Here is an 18,011-nt window from a genome sequence, read left to right as displayed (position 1 = left end):
CAATGTAAGGGGGGGGGGGAGTTTCAAGCAAATATTGTACTGCAATATACTGTAAGTACTGTTGTGCACTAATTGGCTGGTGTGAATAAAGCTTGATTTCAAAATAAAAATGAAAAAAAAAACCTTTCAATGTGTGGTGTCTTGAATACTTTGAAAAGATGTCAAAAGTCCTTCTGCCCCCTTAAAACATTTATTTACATCTAGCAGTGCATAGTGGGAAAACAAAACAGGAAATAAGATCAGGCAGTGGGGAAAGGTAAGCATGTGCTCTCAGACAAAATACTTAGTAAAAAGTACTAAAAGCATGTCAGGACAATTTGCAGGATACTTTAAAAATACTAAAAATCAATACTAAGTGTTGAATTGATTGTTTTTCACATTTGTCAATTTTAAGCTCCAAATATATCAAGCTATAATTATAAATGTATTCTGCTGAAGTCATTTGAAAGCTTTATAAGGAGCATAATGAGTTGCCAACTTAATGAAGAAATGTAGTTTTCTGTTAATCTTTGGAATGATCTGGATCACAAAGTCAGTAACTTTACAAAAAAAAAATAGTCAGATGCATTAAGACTCATTTTATGAACAAAGATTGACCAATTTATTAAAAAGTTAAAACTCAAAAAGACCAGGGGCCTCATTTATCAACATTGCGTAGAAAATGTTCTATATTTGTACCTACGAATGAAATTTAGTATGTGCGTAAGTACAAAAAAAATCGGGATTTATCAAACATGAACGTAGTTCGTACGCACATCAGTAAGTAATCCTTGATGATAAATCCCATGTGTTCTTAAGCACCATGCTCGTGCACGTTCATGGTCATTTGCATTCCGAAACGCCTCCAATGAACCATATATGGTGACAACACCTCCCGTTATAAGTCACGTGGTTGTGCTTTTACCCATATCGCAATAATGGCAAGGAATTTTACAGACACAGAAATTGAGTTACTGGTGGATGAGGTTAAATCCTAATAACACATCTGTTTGGTTCACTTAGTGCGGGAGGAATGACTAAAAAATAAAACAAATCTGCATGGGAACATGTTACCAGTGAGTTTAATTCCACTGGGTATGAGAACACTTCTAGAAATAAAAAAGTGGTTTGACATTAAATTATTAGCCAAAAAAAAACCCACGTCACAGCACACCGACGTGAAATCAGTCCAACTGTAGGAGGACAGACAATGACAGAACTTGGACAGCTGCATAACCATCATCATCATCGGCGCGATCTTTGAAAACGCGCTCCCGGCGGAATGGATTATTTGCCAAGTCTTTCAATAATGCAAGATAAGCCATTGCACTGTGTCAAGCATTTGACGGAGCTTTCTTATATAGGGTTAGACACTAATTTCATTATTTAACTTCAACACTGATTTGCAGCTACTTTATTAACAGTAATCATTTTTAACACCTGGGGGTGGATAATAAATAGACAAAGTGTTCTTTTAACACTGGGGATGGACGGTCCTGTGTAGTATCGCTATTCTACCACTAGATGCTCTGCGTACGCATACTCCGAGGTGTGCGTATATTTACACACATTTCTACGTATAAGTGCAATTTGATAAATTCCACACTTTGCGTAAAACTGTTCCTACGCACACTTTACGCACACTTCTGTTCGTACGCATGCTTGATAAATGAGGCCCCAGAAACATCACCACATTCACTAGTCAAAGTAGAAATAAGAGTGTCTAGATATCGTTTAAATTTTAGTCTTCTGAAATGTATCTAATGTAAATCTACTATCATGTAAATCAACTAAATTAAATAAGCATGTTTGCAACCTTAGTATAAGCTGTTTAGGCTGTTAGAAATAAGCTTTATGTCACTGGCCGATGGATTATATTAAAAATAATTAATTTTTTGATCAGATGCCAAGGAGACCATCCTGTGGAAGGGATGACATCATTAATGTCATCAGTGCTGCAAAAGAACAGATTATTAGAGGACAAAATATAGCAGTTCCCTCAGAAAAGGTGTGGGTTGATTTAAGCCAACAGTTAAACAGCAAAGTTTCACCAAAGAACCTTTACACTTTTGTTAAGACAAATAGGCACAATATCTGGCAAATCCTCAACCTATGCGAAAATGACACAAATGATGAAGACCCAAAAAGTGACGGCTCACAAGAAAACACAACAGATTTAAACTACCCAAGGTCAGATACAAATCAGAAATGTCAATCCTACGACATTCAGTTTGAGATCAGTCTTTCCCATCAGAAATGGATTGAAATCTGGCCAGAAAAAGTTGTTTACAAAGACAACAGCCTACTCAGCACATGTAAAAGGGAATACACAGTCCTGAAACGCAGTGCATGGACTCATATTCTGTATGAAGAAATATGGAAAAATATCAAAACCTCATGCACTCTAAGATTCAGGAGAGCAAAAATTTATCCAAGTGCTACAACTCACTATATAGATATAATTGGGCACTGCACAGAGTGTGATGCACAACTATCTATGACAGCTGAAAAAATCCCTGCATCTAATGAACCAGTTGTGTTTAAATGTAAGATGAGCAATGTTGATGACAGTCTTCACTCTGGCAAAGCAAAACGCAAATTATCAGGAGAACTGAGAACACGTGTGTCTAAAGAACTCTGGGAAGCTAAAAAAACACCACATGTTTGGCGAGCAGCGGAGGCATACAAAATGATGGATGTTGGTGACCCAGAGCCTAGCCATCTACCAAATCTGGCAACTTTAAGAAAAGCCAAACAAGAGATGGGTGACAAAGAACTTGGAGACAAAGACCCAATCACATCACTGCATCTTCTAAAATACAGTGTTCCCTTCAATGGAAGCATTCATGACATAGGCCTTGATAAGTTTTTTTGTCATTACTGGACTCCATCTCAGATGCAGGTTTTCCAGATGAAATCCAAACACTCACCAGCTATTGTTAGTTTTGATGCAACAGGTACAGTTGTGAAAAGACTGAAAAGACCTTGTGGCAATTCTGGGCATATCTTCCTGTACCAAGGAGTTTTCTGCTCACAGGGAGATCATATTCCAGTAGTGCAAATGCTATCAGAGAATCATACTATCACTTCAATTGCAAACTGGCTCATCGAATGGCAACGAGCAGGTGCTGCTGTGCCGAAAGAGGCAGTCTGTGATTTCTCTTTGGCAATGCTTGGAGGACTGGTTAAAGCCTTCACTCCTTACACAGACTTGAAAACATATGTCAATCAGTGCTTTGGATTATTGACAAAGAAGTCCCAAGACTTGAAGCTTCCACCCTGCTTCATCAGAGTTGACGTTGCACACTGCATCAAGCTCATTAGCCGGTGGGAATGCCTAAGACATCGGGGAAACAGAATTAGAGAATTCTATCTAAGAGCAATGGCACAACTTTTACAATCGGATTCACTTGAAGATGCAAAGGAACTAATTCATTCAATTGCAGTTGTTGCCTTCAGTGAATCAGAAGGGAATGATGACAGGGGTATACCTGTTGTCTCAGAAACATGCAAAGCACAGCTGAAGAAACGAATTGCAGAGGGTGTCTTGCCATGCATCCCTGAAGACCATTCAGTGGATGTGACAGAAATTGAGGAATCACTACACACAGATTTGAAAACCTGGGTCACAGAAATCTGTGAAGAAAGTAAGATGATTGCAGCACATCATGGCGACCGAGACAATCTACATTTCCTTCCAGAGCTTATCCCAAATATTAAAAGATTGGCATGCTACCTGCCTCTTTGGACAGCTGTGATGGTTCCACTCTTCAAAAGTGTACACAACACAGCAAGCTCTGCGAATGCTGAAGCAGAGTTTAAAAACATAAAACATGGTCTCTTCAAACATGAATTCCTCCCTATCCGAATTGACCGTTTTGTCATACGTCACCTTGAGTTTCTTGAAGGTAACATGAGGCTTTCCTCTGCACCAGTAAAGACAACAGATACTAAAACAAAGAATCAGAAGACTGAGTCTGAAACTATCCAGAGTGAGCAGAATACAGAGGTTAAGCCACTATCAGTGGAAGAAGAGCCTGTTGAAAATTGGAAAGGCCTCAGTGTTCCACCAAAAAAGCGGCTGTCCTACCTGACCCCTTGCTCTGAGTGGTTGCATGCAGACACAAGCCTAACAAGAAAAAGGACCAAAATTAATATCTTAAAAAATGGCAACTACCAGGCAACACCCATCACAGTTGACAAAACACTTGTAAGTGTCATCAATACCTGTGCATTTGACTCCTTTTGTCAGTGCCTTTGCTCTGCATTCTGTGACAGTGAATCATTCAGCCATTATCTCAACAAAGAGCTCACAAAAATTGAAATGTTTGATTTGGTAAAGACCATTGTCACAAAAGGAGTTGGAAAAGATACCTACGTAAAGAGGGCTAAAATGCTGTTGGAAACATTTCAGTGTGATTATCTAAAATCAGGTGTGAGGCAGGTTAACGCAGATTGCAATGTTGCTACCATAATCACATCAGCAATGAAACAAGTACCAAGTGCAACAATTACAAGTGAGTGCTCTTCTCCATACTGCAGCCGAAATACAAAATTTTCAAGAACCATCTGTCTCCTACCAGTCAATGAAGATATTCTAAAAACTGGTGGACTGAAAACCCTTCAAGCAGCATTGGAAGATGGGCTACACCTCAACAGGTCCACGTGTCTGAAAACACTGAGGTCACCAGAAGATTGCCCAGATTGCTGGAAAATGAAAGACGATTCATCAGTGAAATTCCTCTGCAATGGCTCAGTCACACACAGCTGCATAACTGGACAACTACTTTGCATTGAAACAGGTGCAGATACTAACCATCCACTGTGTGAAATCCCTGTAAACATGGACCTGGACAATCATCTGTTCACGTTGCGAGGTGTTGTCGCATTCATTCCAGGACCTACAAGAGCATCCACTGGACATTATGTAGCTTACTGCAGAAGAACCTCACTTGGCTGGGAAAAGTATGATGACTTGTCTGAGCGCATCACAACAGTCTCAGCAAAAACAAAAATACAACCCCATGTCATATTGTTTACAAAGGAGGACTAGGTTTTTGGTTAATTACTTACTTGCACTGGTCTCTGCAGCTTCAATACTTTATTTTTGAAAAACAGTTCTTTTCTTTAGTATTTTCCGGTTCTTGTTTACACTTCCCTAACAATAATTAATATAACTTTCTTGTTGATAAGTGCATTTACTGGCATTATAATAGTTGAAACATGTCCATGGTTCTTTAAAAGTATTTGTACAATCTCCAGTAATTGTTCTGTTTGTCTGCTTATACTTACTATTTTACACCAGCTTTGACAACTAGATTTGTTCTGTGTTTAAGAGACTTGTTCCAGTTTTAAAAGATAATGTTGCATTCTGTATGATATCTATATTGTTCTTATATTTATTTGATATTAATTTACATGGTTACCAAGCTGAGAAAAACAGCAGAGCAAAACAATTAATTAAAATATATAAATCTCAAAAGTATATTTTTTTGGAGTTCCTGAGAACTAAGAGAATGGCGAGTAGTCTATATGATTAACGTTACTAAAAATAGGCTATATATATATATATATATATATATATATATATATATATATATATATATATATATATATATATATATATATATATATATATATATATATATATATATAATATATATATATAAACGATACACATATAAAATAAAAAATATAAAAACGATACACACCTCACCTGACACTGATCTAATTGTTAGGTTCCTCTGAGAAAGATCTTAGTAGCCTCTGGAATTGTTAAGTGCTCTGATTATTGAATATCATTCAATCATCTACAAAATACATTGGCCCTCATTTATCAAACGAGAAAAAACATCCTCTCACGTGTGATTGATTAAACTTATGCGGCCAATTCTGTCGCACGAATGAACGGATGTTCATAAATGAGGCAGCTGAAAACAATCGTCATTTGAATATTAATAGCCTCGCCCTTAGAGTTTACGATATTAAAACCTTAACCGGACACGCAGAGGAACTTCTCCATGGATACTGAACTTTGACCTTTCAAGTTCAAACTAAGTAGCTTACTAAAAATAAAAATCGTGAAAGAGCTAGATCACTGAAGAGAAATTAATCTTAACACCAAAAACGCCAACATTGTAATTTCAAATAATCAAATATTAACATAATTATATAAGTAGGCTATTTAATAAGTATCTAACTGTAGTATTTTAAGTAGTGTGTAGTGTATATAAAGCACACAATTCATCATATTTAAGCTGTGTAGTATAATGATTTTTAATAATAATTATTATTTAATTAATAATCATTTTTATGATGAAATCAATGTATAAATAAATAAATCATCCTGTATATAGCCTATGTGAATTTCAGTGCAGGTTTTGCACATTCTACGTAGGTAGAAATAGTACATTTGTGACAAATCATACAAAATACGTTTATCTTTCTCTTCATACGGAGTGTAAAACAAACTCTCTCACGCAGGCACGCGCGCACAGCTGCGTGTAAATTAAATGCACTCTCATATTGTTGAGCTTGAACGGCTGTTTTACTATATGAAATTATAAAGTTTTTTCTGTGGGGAAAAATTGAGCAGAAATCCCATTTTCTATTTGATAAACTATATAAAAACATTTTGCTAACCTTTTCTCGTTATTACTTTCCAGAGTAAAACAGACCGAGCAGAGCATAGCGCGAGAGCTTCTCGAAAGCATGCAGATCTGTTTGCCATCGAAACCCTCTCGCGACAGTTTGATGTCATATGCTGTAGAGTCTGCGCAACGTCTCACAAAGTTAAACACTGTGATGTCGAGGATGGGAGTAAGTTATGTTGTTTCTTTCTACTGCACAAACCAGCACAAATTGAGCACAAACGAACGGCGCTGGTTTGGGTCGATTTGGACGACGTGGGGTGGAGAGTGACGTCACTGCCCTGAATCAAAATTGTTATTTCTAAGCAACGGAAATAGATACGCTTGTCCTTATAACGGCACAAACCAGCACAAATCGAGCACAAACGAACTGCGCCGGTTTGAATGGATTTGGACGACGTGGGGTGGAGAGTGACGTCAGCGCTCCCGAAAATATTCTCGTCGTATCTCAGGATGGTAAGCAGTTAGAGCATTTGTTTAAACGGCACAAACGGGCACAATTCGAGCACAAACGAACGGCGTAGATTTGGGGCTATTTGGACAACATGGGGTGGAGAGTGACGTAACTTAATCATCAAATTTGGATGCTTGTTATAATAGAGAATGAATATATTGCCGGATTTCTTTTAACTGCACAAACCGGCACAAATTGAGCACAAACGAACGGCGCCTGTTTGGCATGATTTAGACGACCTGGGGTGGAGAATGACGTCACTGCCCAGAAACAAATGTGTTATTTCTAGGCAACGGAAATAGATACACTGGTCATTTTAACGGCACAAACCAGCACAAATCAAGCACAAACGAACAGCGCCGTTTTGATTCGATTTGGACGATATGGGGTGGAGAGTGACGTCACGGCTACCGAATATATTCTTCTTATATCTCACGAAGGGAAGTTATTACAGCGTTTGTTGCCACGGCACAAACCGGCACAAATCGAGCACAAACGAACGCCGCCGTTTTGGAGGGATTTGGACAACATGGGGTGGAGAATGACGTCACACAGCCAAAAAAGTAATGTTTAATATCTCAAACACCAAACCAGCACAAATGTTCATTTCTGCTGCACAAATCAGCACAAACACAGCACAAACGAATGGTATAGTTTTGGAAATTGTTTAATAATATGGGGTGCCAACTTCACAGAGATAATCTACTCTCATCTCCACAGTTTGAAGCAACAGGCTCTCTAAGCTTCTGTATGTATAGATTCATCATTTCTAGAGTCATCTGCAAACTTCAAACAAACACGCATTAGCAAGCACGCACCCGCGCACACACACTCGCACACACACACACGCCCGCGCACACACACACACGGCCCGCGCGGCCCCACACACATACACACCCTCGCGCACTCTCTCTCTTTCTCTCTCTCTCTCTCACACACACACACTAATGCACGCACCCGCGAGCACACGCATACTCGCAAGCACGCCCGCGCGCGCGCACACACACACACACACACACACACACACACACAGACGCACATCCACACACACGCATATCCACACACACAAACATCACAAAGACATATATATTAAGATGATCCATTAATGCAATCCAAAGATGACACGTTTAACAATGTAAATTTACAACATATTAGTGTATCTTTACATTCTGACTATCCGTTTTCTTTCATAACTCTGTTATTCTGTTTATTTTCAAATGTATATTACTCTCACAGTAACAAAAGAAACATGATCACTCAAAACAGCACGAATAAGAGATATTGCGCTACGGTCCCTAAGCTGTGCGTGAAAAAGAAACTGCAAACGCGGAAGGGTCGCGTCTTTTAAGGTGGAACGAAAAGCGTCAATAAGAAGCTGCGAATAAGAAGCTAGATTCAGCCTCGTCTATTTTCACCCGTCTACTTCTGTGGCTGCTTGTTTCTTTCAATGTACAAGTAAGGCAGGGGTTGGCAGTCACTACCCAATGATGAAATCTGTCCTTTTTGCAATCTGAAATGTTTTAGATTATAACAAAAACTTTACAGCAAATCAGTTACAGCAACCATCACATGACATAATTGACAATCATGTCTCAAACTGTGCCACTGCCTAGCATAGGGGAGAGTGGGGTAAAGTGAGACATCGGGTAAAGTGAGACACCCCCTGTATCTAGGCAACGGAACACATTTGTGGTCCTATGACTATTATGTTTTTAAGCCCCTCAAATTTCCCCTTGACCATGAAGGACAGGACCTCATGCTGCTGTGTTTAGCATGTTTTTTTTCACAAAAATATATTTTTTGCTTGTAAAAGTAAATTTTCTTGCTGTCAACTTAATCAGCTGTTGTGCCAAAGCAAATTGATTCAGGTAGAAAAACTTATATCACACATGTTTATGAACTACCAACATATAAAACCTTGTGTTGATGCTAGCTGAAGATAAGCCTGATTTTCCAAGAGAGAGTGTTTTTTTCCAAAATGTGGCGGTGGGGTAAAGTGAGACAAATGCTGTGGGGTAAAGTGAGACATGAGGCACAAGTTCCGTTTAGTCTAAAACATATTTTAATGTAATATTACATTACATATGTTTTATTTTTAATGTTATAAACATTGCAGAAAAACCATTATGCCTAGTCAATACACCAGGAAGACAGCCTGGGGAAAAACACCCCTTGAGGAGATGGGGAGTGCAGCTGCTTAGGTCAAGGAAGGAAAGAAGTCTCTAATGCTACGCACACACCAAACGCGAAGCATCATGGTACTGTGGGTTCACACCAGACACAAGTTCAACAATTTGCGCAAGTAGATTACATACAAAGTCAATGCAAAGATGCGATCAGACACGTCCTCGCGTGTGGCGGTGCGAGTGACGTGATATGGGTGGCGCGTTTGCCGTGAGGGCGCACTGTTCGCCGCAAACGCGTCTTCGCCCAATTTGAAAATGTTGAACTCGAGCGAAAAATTCGCATTACACAATGTTAAATCCTGCGAGTAATCTAGATCAAGTAACGCGATGCCCCGCATTTGGTGTGTACGTAGCATTGCTCACTCTGGATTACTCGCGGGTTTTGGCATTGTGTCGTGCAAACTTTTCGCTCAAGATGAGTGTTTTCGACTTGGGCGAGGGCGTGTTTGGGGTGGGTGGTGCGTGTTTTCACGGCGGATGCTCCGCTCATATGGCGTCATTCGCATCACCCCATGCGAGGATGCGCCTGATCGTGTCTTTGCATTGGCTTTGGATGTGATCTACTTGCACAAATCGTTGAACTCACGTCTGGTGTGAAACAACAGTAAGAGCAGCTGCAAGGGATAGAAATATTGATAGATGGTTCTGATTGTCTTTTGCGCTGACCCGCAGACACTAGCTGGCTCTAAGGGTCCTTTGTTCTGACCCCCAGACTGCGTTCTAATCTAACTGGTTCTATATGTCATTTGAATGTTAATTAAAAAAATTTGAATTGTCGGAGCCAATGGTGTATAGTGGGCAGCGCTCCGACATGTGGTGCTTTCACACTTTCTGGGACCCGAGTTCGATTCCCGGCTCGTGGTCATTTGCCGATCTAATACCCTTCTCTCCTCCCTGTCCTTTCCTATCCTCTCCAAAACTCACTGTTAAATAAAGGCAAAAACTGGCCAAAAAATATAACTTTTGAATTATATTATGTTGTATTTAATATTGATTCAGAGTTACTGTACTTTCAAGTGTTTAGAAAAATAATGTTCTTAATTGACCAATCCCCTTGATTCTTTTACTAGTCCAACATTAGTTCTGGAATGTGTGGTTGTCAAGCTAGCCGTCAGGATTTTATCTGTTACAATATGTGCTGTTATGGTAGTTTCAGAGTGGAAAAAGTAAGTGGATCAGTTTACCCCGAGCTGGTTCACTTTACCCCCTTGATTTTTCTGGTTTGTCTCAGTTTACCCCTAAGCTGGGGTAAAGTGAGACACAAGACCACTTTTTTTAAAACAATCATATTTTCACTGCTCTTCGTCCTGAATACATTCTGGTAATTTCCAAAGCTAGGAAACATCCTGAATTAATGGAAAATGTGTAAATTTGACTGATATATCATTTTAGTTCGCTTAGAGGGGAGCAGATGTAAAAAATGTCTCACTTTACCCCACTCTCCCCTACTGAACTTTTATAGAAACATTAAAGGCACAATAAAGGCATAGTTCACACAAAAAATTAAAATCCTTTCATCATTTACTCACTCTCGTGTTGTTACAAACCTGTATTAATGTCTTTGTTCTGATGAAGAAACCGATCAGAGGCCCCATTGACTTCCATATAGAAAAAAAGAATACTATGGAAGTCAATGGGGCCTCTGATCGGTTTGGTTACAAACATTCCTTAACATATATTTGTTTGTGTTCATCAGAGGGTTGCAGGGTTTTAACAACATGAGAGAGATTAAATGATGACACAATTCTCATTTTTGGGTAAACTAGTTATCCCTTTAATGAATAGCAGGGCAAATGTATTTTTATGTTCATACTTAATATTTCGAAGTGTGATTTTCAAGTTTTCAAACTAAATCTCATGTGATTGTGTTTATGTCATGAGAAAGAAATGAAGAGGGCAATGAAAAAAGCAGAAAGAAACAGCGACTGCAAGATAAACAGTTGCAAACTGTTGCTTCCTCTGCACTGGCATTCCACCCAACCTCTCTCGGGAAAATCTGGAACAGTCTGATCTGACCCATGAGCTCTAGCACATTTTCCCTCCAACTAGACCCCATCCATTCTCCTTCTCCCCACTAACACCTATCATAGCATGTACGGTTTCCAAGAAGTAGACAGACAACCCACCCACATAAAACTTTCACAGGCAGTCTCAAGAGACAGGGTAGGAGAGAGGATTCACACTGCACATATGTCAACAGAGGAATTTCTTTCACTAACAAAGAGTGTGATAAGATTAGTTACGTCACACAAATTGTGGTGTAACATTTACATAAGGTACGATTGTATATATATGGTAATATTTTGCATACTTTATACGTCCAAAAGAAGCAGACGCAAAAAATGTCTGAAGAGACATTTATTTAAAGTAAATTTCAAATTGATAGGATTTTATTTTTAAGTCTTTGAGCTCTTTTGTCATCAAATGGTTAGCTGTCACTTGGATTGTACATTTTAAAAGGTACAATATGTATCTTAGAGCAGTGGTTCTCAAACTTTTCCAGCATGCGGCCCCCTTTGTGTACGGTGCATTCCTTCACGGCCCCCCAAATAAAATTTCTGACAAAAAACAGTTCTAAAACTTCACATTTTAATTAAACAAAACATTAAATTATACAAAGTAGTGCTGACTTTTTTTTTTATAAACTAATGTATTTTATAAAAATGTCATAAAACTGGGGCCCCTCTGGCAACATCTGAATCACTGTCTTAGAGTAACTAGGTGTTATTTTTTAAAGGGTACTGCCCCAGTGACAGCTTGTGTACCTTTATTTCTGAGAGAACTGTATGCCTTAAAGGGATAGTTCACCGAAAAATAAAAAAATTGTCATCATTTACTAACCCTCAAGTTGTTCCAAACCTGTACAAATCTCTTTCTTTGCTGAAGACAAGAAGAACGAAAATATTTGTAACCAAGCAGATCTGGGGCACCATTGACTTTATAGTAGAAAAAAATAATACTATATAAGTAAATGGTGCCCCAGATCTGTTTTTAAATAAATATTGTTCAAAATGTCTTCATCTGTGTTCAACAGAACAAAAAAAATTATACAGATTTGGAACAACTTGAGGGTTAGTAAATGATGACAGCAGTTTCAAGTTTGGGGGGGGCATCACTTTAATAAACAGGTACTCTTAATAAAACACTGTATTGTAACTGATATGATTAAATATAATCTCTCTCTTTTTAATTTGTAAATGTTTTCTTGAGTTTGTTGGGTGGTTTGTAAATAATTGAACCCCAATTAATAAAGGTGTGGTGACTTTACCTTAATTTTCATCGACTGTGGGGAATTTAATCTGTGCAATCATCCTAATCAAGTGAATTATGTTCAGGAAGTGTGCTAGGGGACAGTCCCACTAATCTGATACTGTACATGCTGAACTGGAGACAAGTGGGATCATGCTGGCCTTCTGAGAATCACACTGGATAAACAAGCATGGAAACTGGTATGCAACTAAGTGAAACTCATCCGGATCACGTACAGTAGAAATATAAAAGACAGACAGACATGCAAATATTGCTGTGGTACATAAATAAACAAACAAAGTACTTTTCTAGGCATATGCTGTTCCTCTTATATCTGCAAAATAACTGAGTGGCTGTCCCTGAAGGCATATACAGTATCTTTAATAACTTGTAAACATTATTTTTAAAACAAACAATCAGACTTGTAAAAGAGAAAACAAATTCATGATTTACGGTCGACCACACATACAGTAGGGAGTAGGCTACTGGTGGATTTTGGCTTTTTGTTTTTGCAATATACAATAGTACTATTAAACCTACACTTTAAATAATAATAAATTATCTGTGAATTCATGTTCATGGATTTTCCAGACATTTAATATCTAAAAATGTAAAATATTCTGCAGAATTTACCATGACTGTTGCACGTCTGTCAAATTCTACAAAACCAAATGGTCACACCTTTTGGTGTTTGTCACACACAATTCAGACAAAAATGTTGTAGTCTTTGTTATTATTGTTGTACTTTAAACAGTGTACTCAAGAGAATGACTTTACTGGTAGTCACAAATGGCATCATCAGATATCTAAATGACCCAGACTAAAACTGAGACAGAGAAAAGAGATTGATAAATATATTAAAGGTGATACTGTGGACATACACTCAGTGTCAGTTTATGCACTGAATGATGAAGAATGATCATAGGCAATGTATTCAAATGTATGTATTCAGAAATACCACTAAATGTAACAGCTTTGTGTATTTATCTCACCATATATCACCCTTGAGTCTTATCACTCAGACACCTGCCACCAACTCTCCTAACTCTCCATGTGCTTCACACAGTAGTCCCTCCCCCAGCCACACCCCCAATAAAAACACATGTCAATTATATCCACAAATTAATAAACAGTAAAGTTATCCCAAATAAAATAAAATATAAGACCATTATAGTATCAATATGCAATGAAATGCAATAACACTAGAAATCCGCATTATTGTATTTCTAATTAATTGATTAATGTTGTAGAGGAATTTATGGAAAAGCAGTTTTAAAAATGTTCACCTAGTTGATAACATGACGTTAACAAAAGAAAAACAAAGTCCAGATGGCTAAATAAATGCATTTTTTCTAATGTTCACTCTCTCTCAAACACACACAGAGAGAGAGAGAGAGAGAGAGAGAGAGAGAGAGAGAGAGAGAGAGAGAGAGAGAGAGAGAGAGAGGCAAGGGGTAATCCAACCCCAACCAAAAGGAGTGGCAAATATAAAGTGTAGAGAGAAAAGCCATAGCAGAAATCCACTGTATGATAGCAGAGATCTACAGAAATCCCAAAAGTAAACCAAACTATGTCCTCAGTCATCCGCTAAATAAGTGATCGAGACAAAACCATAAACTAAACCTAAAGAAAAACCAAACAGTTTTAATGTATTTGATGTACAGGAGCATTAATAAATTCGTTGAGTCGACAGTACATGTTATTATTAATAATAGAAATGTTACTGCTGTGTATAGTTATAACGTTAACAGTGTAAGTTAACTCTAGCGTCTAGCGAAATAAACATTCTGGAACCTGAGCTCTACTCGCGCGCACGTTTTACGCACTTCTCTGGGCGCGCCTCCTGAGTTTCTAACGGGTCTTCAAACCGTCGACAGTAATAATAATAACAACAGATACGTTACCATAAAGACATTTTTGTGAACTTACCTTAGCAGTACTTTTGTCAATGCTGAATACGACTGTCAGAAGAAAAAGAGCGCTCCACGGAAGCCGCATCTTTACACGTGTGGGTAATGTCCAAAAGGACAATCTTGCGACGGATTCTTTTCCGTTACAGGCAATTATTGTCTATCTTCTACACGAGCATGAACTATACGTTTGTCTGCATCTTTGCTCTAAACGATATGTGCCCGTTTTTGAAAGTAATGTCTTGTAGACGAGGCCACCACACCCCCTGACAGGACCACGACCACCCATCAATACGCACCAACACAGCCCCGTTTAGAAAAAACTATCATTCGGATATCAGCACTGAGCACTGTTAGGGGAAGTTTAGTCCTGAAGATTCAGAAATTCTCTTAAAAACAGTTTGGCAGGTTGGATTTTAGATAGGACAGCGAATAACTTTCCCAAACGGGTGACGCACGATTGAGCGCGCGCGCGACTGGAGCTTGTGAGAACTGAGGTAAGAAACTAAACGTTAACTTTTGAAAAAGCAATTGCGTAGCCTGTTAACAACGACGTTCTTAAGCAGAAGTTTGTTTTTGTTAGAAATTGTGTGATGAATTACGGTCGATTAATTGCCACATTTATAGTGCATTTGATATGGTACAGTATAATTTAGACAGGACATTGGACAATATGATGTGAATGTGCACTGAAGAGCCGATGTTATTTAAGCATGACTTAAAACAGCGAGAACTAACTATAGTCCATGTGTAACTTTAAGGACATTGAGCATGCAGTAATAGGACACTGAAGAGAGTTCATGGAGGGTGCAAATCATCTACAGCATTTGAACACATTGAGGTAAAGCCTGCTGTCGCCTTTTAGAAACACGTTAACGTTACACACTTGTGCACATATTTATTCACTCTTTTCTTAAATTGCAGATGTTTGTTGTTGTTCCTTGCAGTCCTTATCCTTACGACATATGTGAACGCAGTAAGTTTGCTTTAAAATATATTATAAGATGAGAAAATTGCATTTTTGCCTCATGGTGTACAGCAAAGTTGAAGTGAGACGTCACATAAGTGGGAGTGTACTTGTTTATAGGTTCGTCATGTACAATTTGCAAAAGTGTTTTAATGTTGGTAAGCACGTTGTCTTTAGAAGCCACAATGAATTTCTCCTTATAAGGCTTCAGTGTGAATTTTTACACTGGTAAAGTCCCATATCAATTATGCATGGTTGGTAGATGTAATACATCCAAGGCAATTCCCACTGTGATGGAGATTAGACACAGAGCCAAACTGGCCTGATGTTACTGAGAAAAATGTGTTTGGATTCTAGGAGTATTTATGTTTAAATATGCGCCAACTTGATGTTTTTGAGTAGGTGTGTGGATGAAAGCAAGAGTCCAAACTTTTGTATAATAAGCAACACTTGACCTTTGTTTGCTGGTGTAAAACTGCAAAGCTACTCTATTTAGATGAGTGATGTTGCCTTGGGTTGAACTATTTATAAACTGGATTCAAATTTATAGAAATTTCTTAAAATGTTCATCACAACCTTGAAACCAATAGATATAAACACAGTGTACCATTTTATTGCAGATCAATATCTAACGTCTCAGTATTGGAATATTTTACTGCTTGTAACCAATATTATTGCTTGGAATGGGGTTTTATTTTAAAATGAGTTTGAACACACATAATTTGCAGATAATTTTGCTACCATCATGCCTTACATTTTTAGTAAGTAACCATTATTTTTGGTATTATGTACAGGCTACTAGCTCCATTGGATTGAGTGGTAGCAATAGCTTTACAAATTGACAACAGTCAGCTCATGTGTTATGATGCATGTGTAGAGCTCCTCTTGCAGTCTGGGATGATTTCAACATGAGAACATCTCTCTTTTGCTGATCCACATGCTGATATGTATTTCTGGCAACCGCCCATCACCAGCAGCAATTGCAGCAGGTTCAAAACAACTAAGTTTGCCAGCCACCTGTAAATGCTTTTTAGCTGTAACCTCGTTCTTTTACTTCAGGATTCAGCTGTGGTATGCAGTTCTTTTTAAAAACTGCTAAAACATTTTGATATAAGGCAGGATGTACAGTATATGATAAAGTGTTTAATAGTTTTGACTATCCTATAACTTTTATTCAAAGCACACACATGACCTTGCCATTGCTTGCACTATGATCTACCAGCTGAATTGTAGAAAAGGATCCTGGATTTGCTAAAACAATGCTTATTTCCATTCTCAGCCCTTTCCAATAAGTGTTTATACAATATCATTCAGTATGATAACAGGTGTTACTCATTTGTTGTGGATACAGACGTTTAGCGTTACGCTAATAACCATACTGCACCATACACATGATGTAGTATTCAGATGTTCATATCTTTATTTAAAGACACAGCAACACTGGATACAAGAATTCAATTACCCCCCATATCTGATCCCACAGTCTAATATACAGTATAAACATCAGGCTTACCAAAGTGAATCATGGTTAAGCAGGAACACTTGCTAAGTAATAAAATGTAGTTAATTTTTAACAAACAAATCTTACAAAGTGTACCAATAAGTCTTTATATTGTTTAAATTTGCCTACCTCTCCCTGGCCCATTCATGAGAGAATGAGAGAAGTACTATTGTTCGAAATGTGAGTGAAGGATTGTTTAAACTTTTTTATTCACTTTGTGCACCCTCAGAAAAAGGTACAAAAGTTGTCACTGGGGCGGTGGCTTTTTAAAAAGGTCCTAATATGTACCATTTTGGTACAAATTTGTATAGTAATATAATAAGGTAGCAATGTGTACATTTGAGGTACCAATATGCACCTTTTGGGTACAAAGTACCTTCACTTTTTGAAAAGGTACTGCCCCAGTGACAACTTTTGAATCTTCTTGTACCTTTGTTTTTTAAGAGATATGGAAATTTGGGAGTATGGTGCTGGATCAGTAACAGAGGATCAGTATACTGATGATGTATCTAGAAGATACATCCTTATATAAATACTGTACACTGATGAGCCACAACATTATGACCACTTGCCTGATATCCTGTTGGTCCTCCATGTTTTCAAAAAAGCGTTGACCGCCAAGTTATGGACTCTACAAGACCCCTGATGGTGTCCTGTTGCATCTGGTAAGACATTAGCAACCGATCCTTAAAAGTCTTGTTAGGTGGAGAAGCCATAGATCAGTTGTTAGTCCAATACATCCTGGAACCATATGAGGAATTTGGAGGACAAGGCAACTGTTTTTATCATTGTCACGGAGACCTCATGTTTCTTAAACTATTTCTTAACAATTTTTGCAGTGTGGCACGGTGCATTATCTTGTCGAAAGAAGCCACCTACATCAGGGAAAACTATTGCCATAAAGGATTGTTCCTGGTCTTCAAAATGAACATTGCCCAGAGCATCATAACCTGTCTGCTAGCTTGACTCACAGTGCATTCAAGTGCCATCAATTCCTTAGGTAAACAGTGCACACGTACTGTACACAGCCGTCCATGTCATGCAAAAGAAACCAGACAACCTTCTTACACTGCTCCAAGGTCCAGTGTCGACACTCACATGCCTTATGTACATGC

General features: G+C 38.2%; 2 protein-coding genes across 2 annotated transcripts in view; one reads left to right on the top strand and one right to left on the bottom strand.

The window, feature by feature from the left end:
- The window catches only part of col4a1 (collagen, type IV, alpha 1), a 101,599-nt gene extending 86,944 nt beyond the window's left edge, over positions 1–14,655 (bottom strand). Inside the window, exon 1 of the mRNA XM_055215174.2 lies at positions 14,448–14,655. Within this exon, the coding sequence (XP_055071149.2) occupies positions 14,448–14,516 (69 nt within the window). The 5' untranslated portion in view covers positions 14,517–14,655. The remainder of the gene's footprint in view (positions 1–14,447) is intronic.
- Positions 14,656–14,762: 107 nt separating this feature from the next.
- col4a2 (collagen, type IV, alpha 2) overlaps positions 14,763–18,011 on the top strand; it is a 106,036-nt gene continuing 102,787 nt past the window's right edge. The window contains exons 1-3 of the mRNA XM_073854984.1: positions 14,763–14,925; positions 15,190–15,269; positions 15,353–15,404. Coding sequence (XP_073711085.1) covers positions 15,229–15,269; positions 15,353–15,404 — 93 coding nt within the window. The 5' untranslated portion in view covers positions 14,763–14,925; positions 15,190–15,228. The remainder of the gene's footprint in view (positions 14,926–15,189; positions 15,270–15,352; positions 15,405–18,011) is intronic.

This window comes from Misgurnus anguillicaudatus, chromosome 17, assembly GCF_027580225.2.
Source record: "Misgurnus anguillicaudatus chromosome 17, ASM2758022v2, whole genome shotgun sequence".
NCBI lineage: Eukaryota > Metazoa > Chordata > Actinopteri > Cypriniformes > Cobitidae > Misgurnus > Misgurnus anguillicaudatus.
The sequence above is the reverse complement of the archived record's forward strand: the minus strand, read 5'-3'. Positions and strand labels throughout refer to the sequence as shown.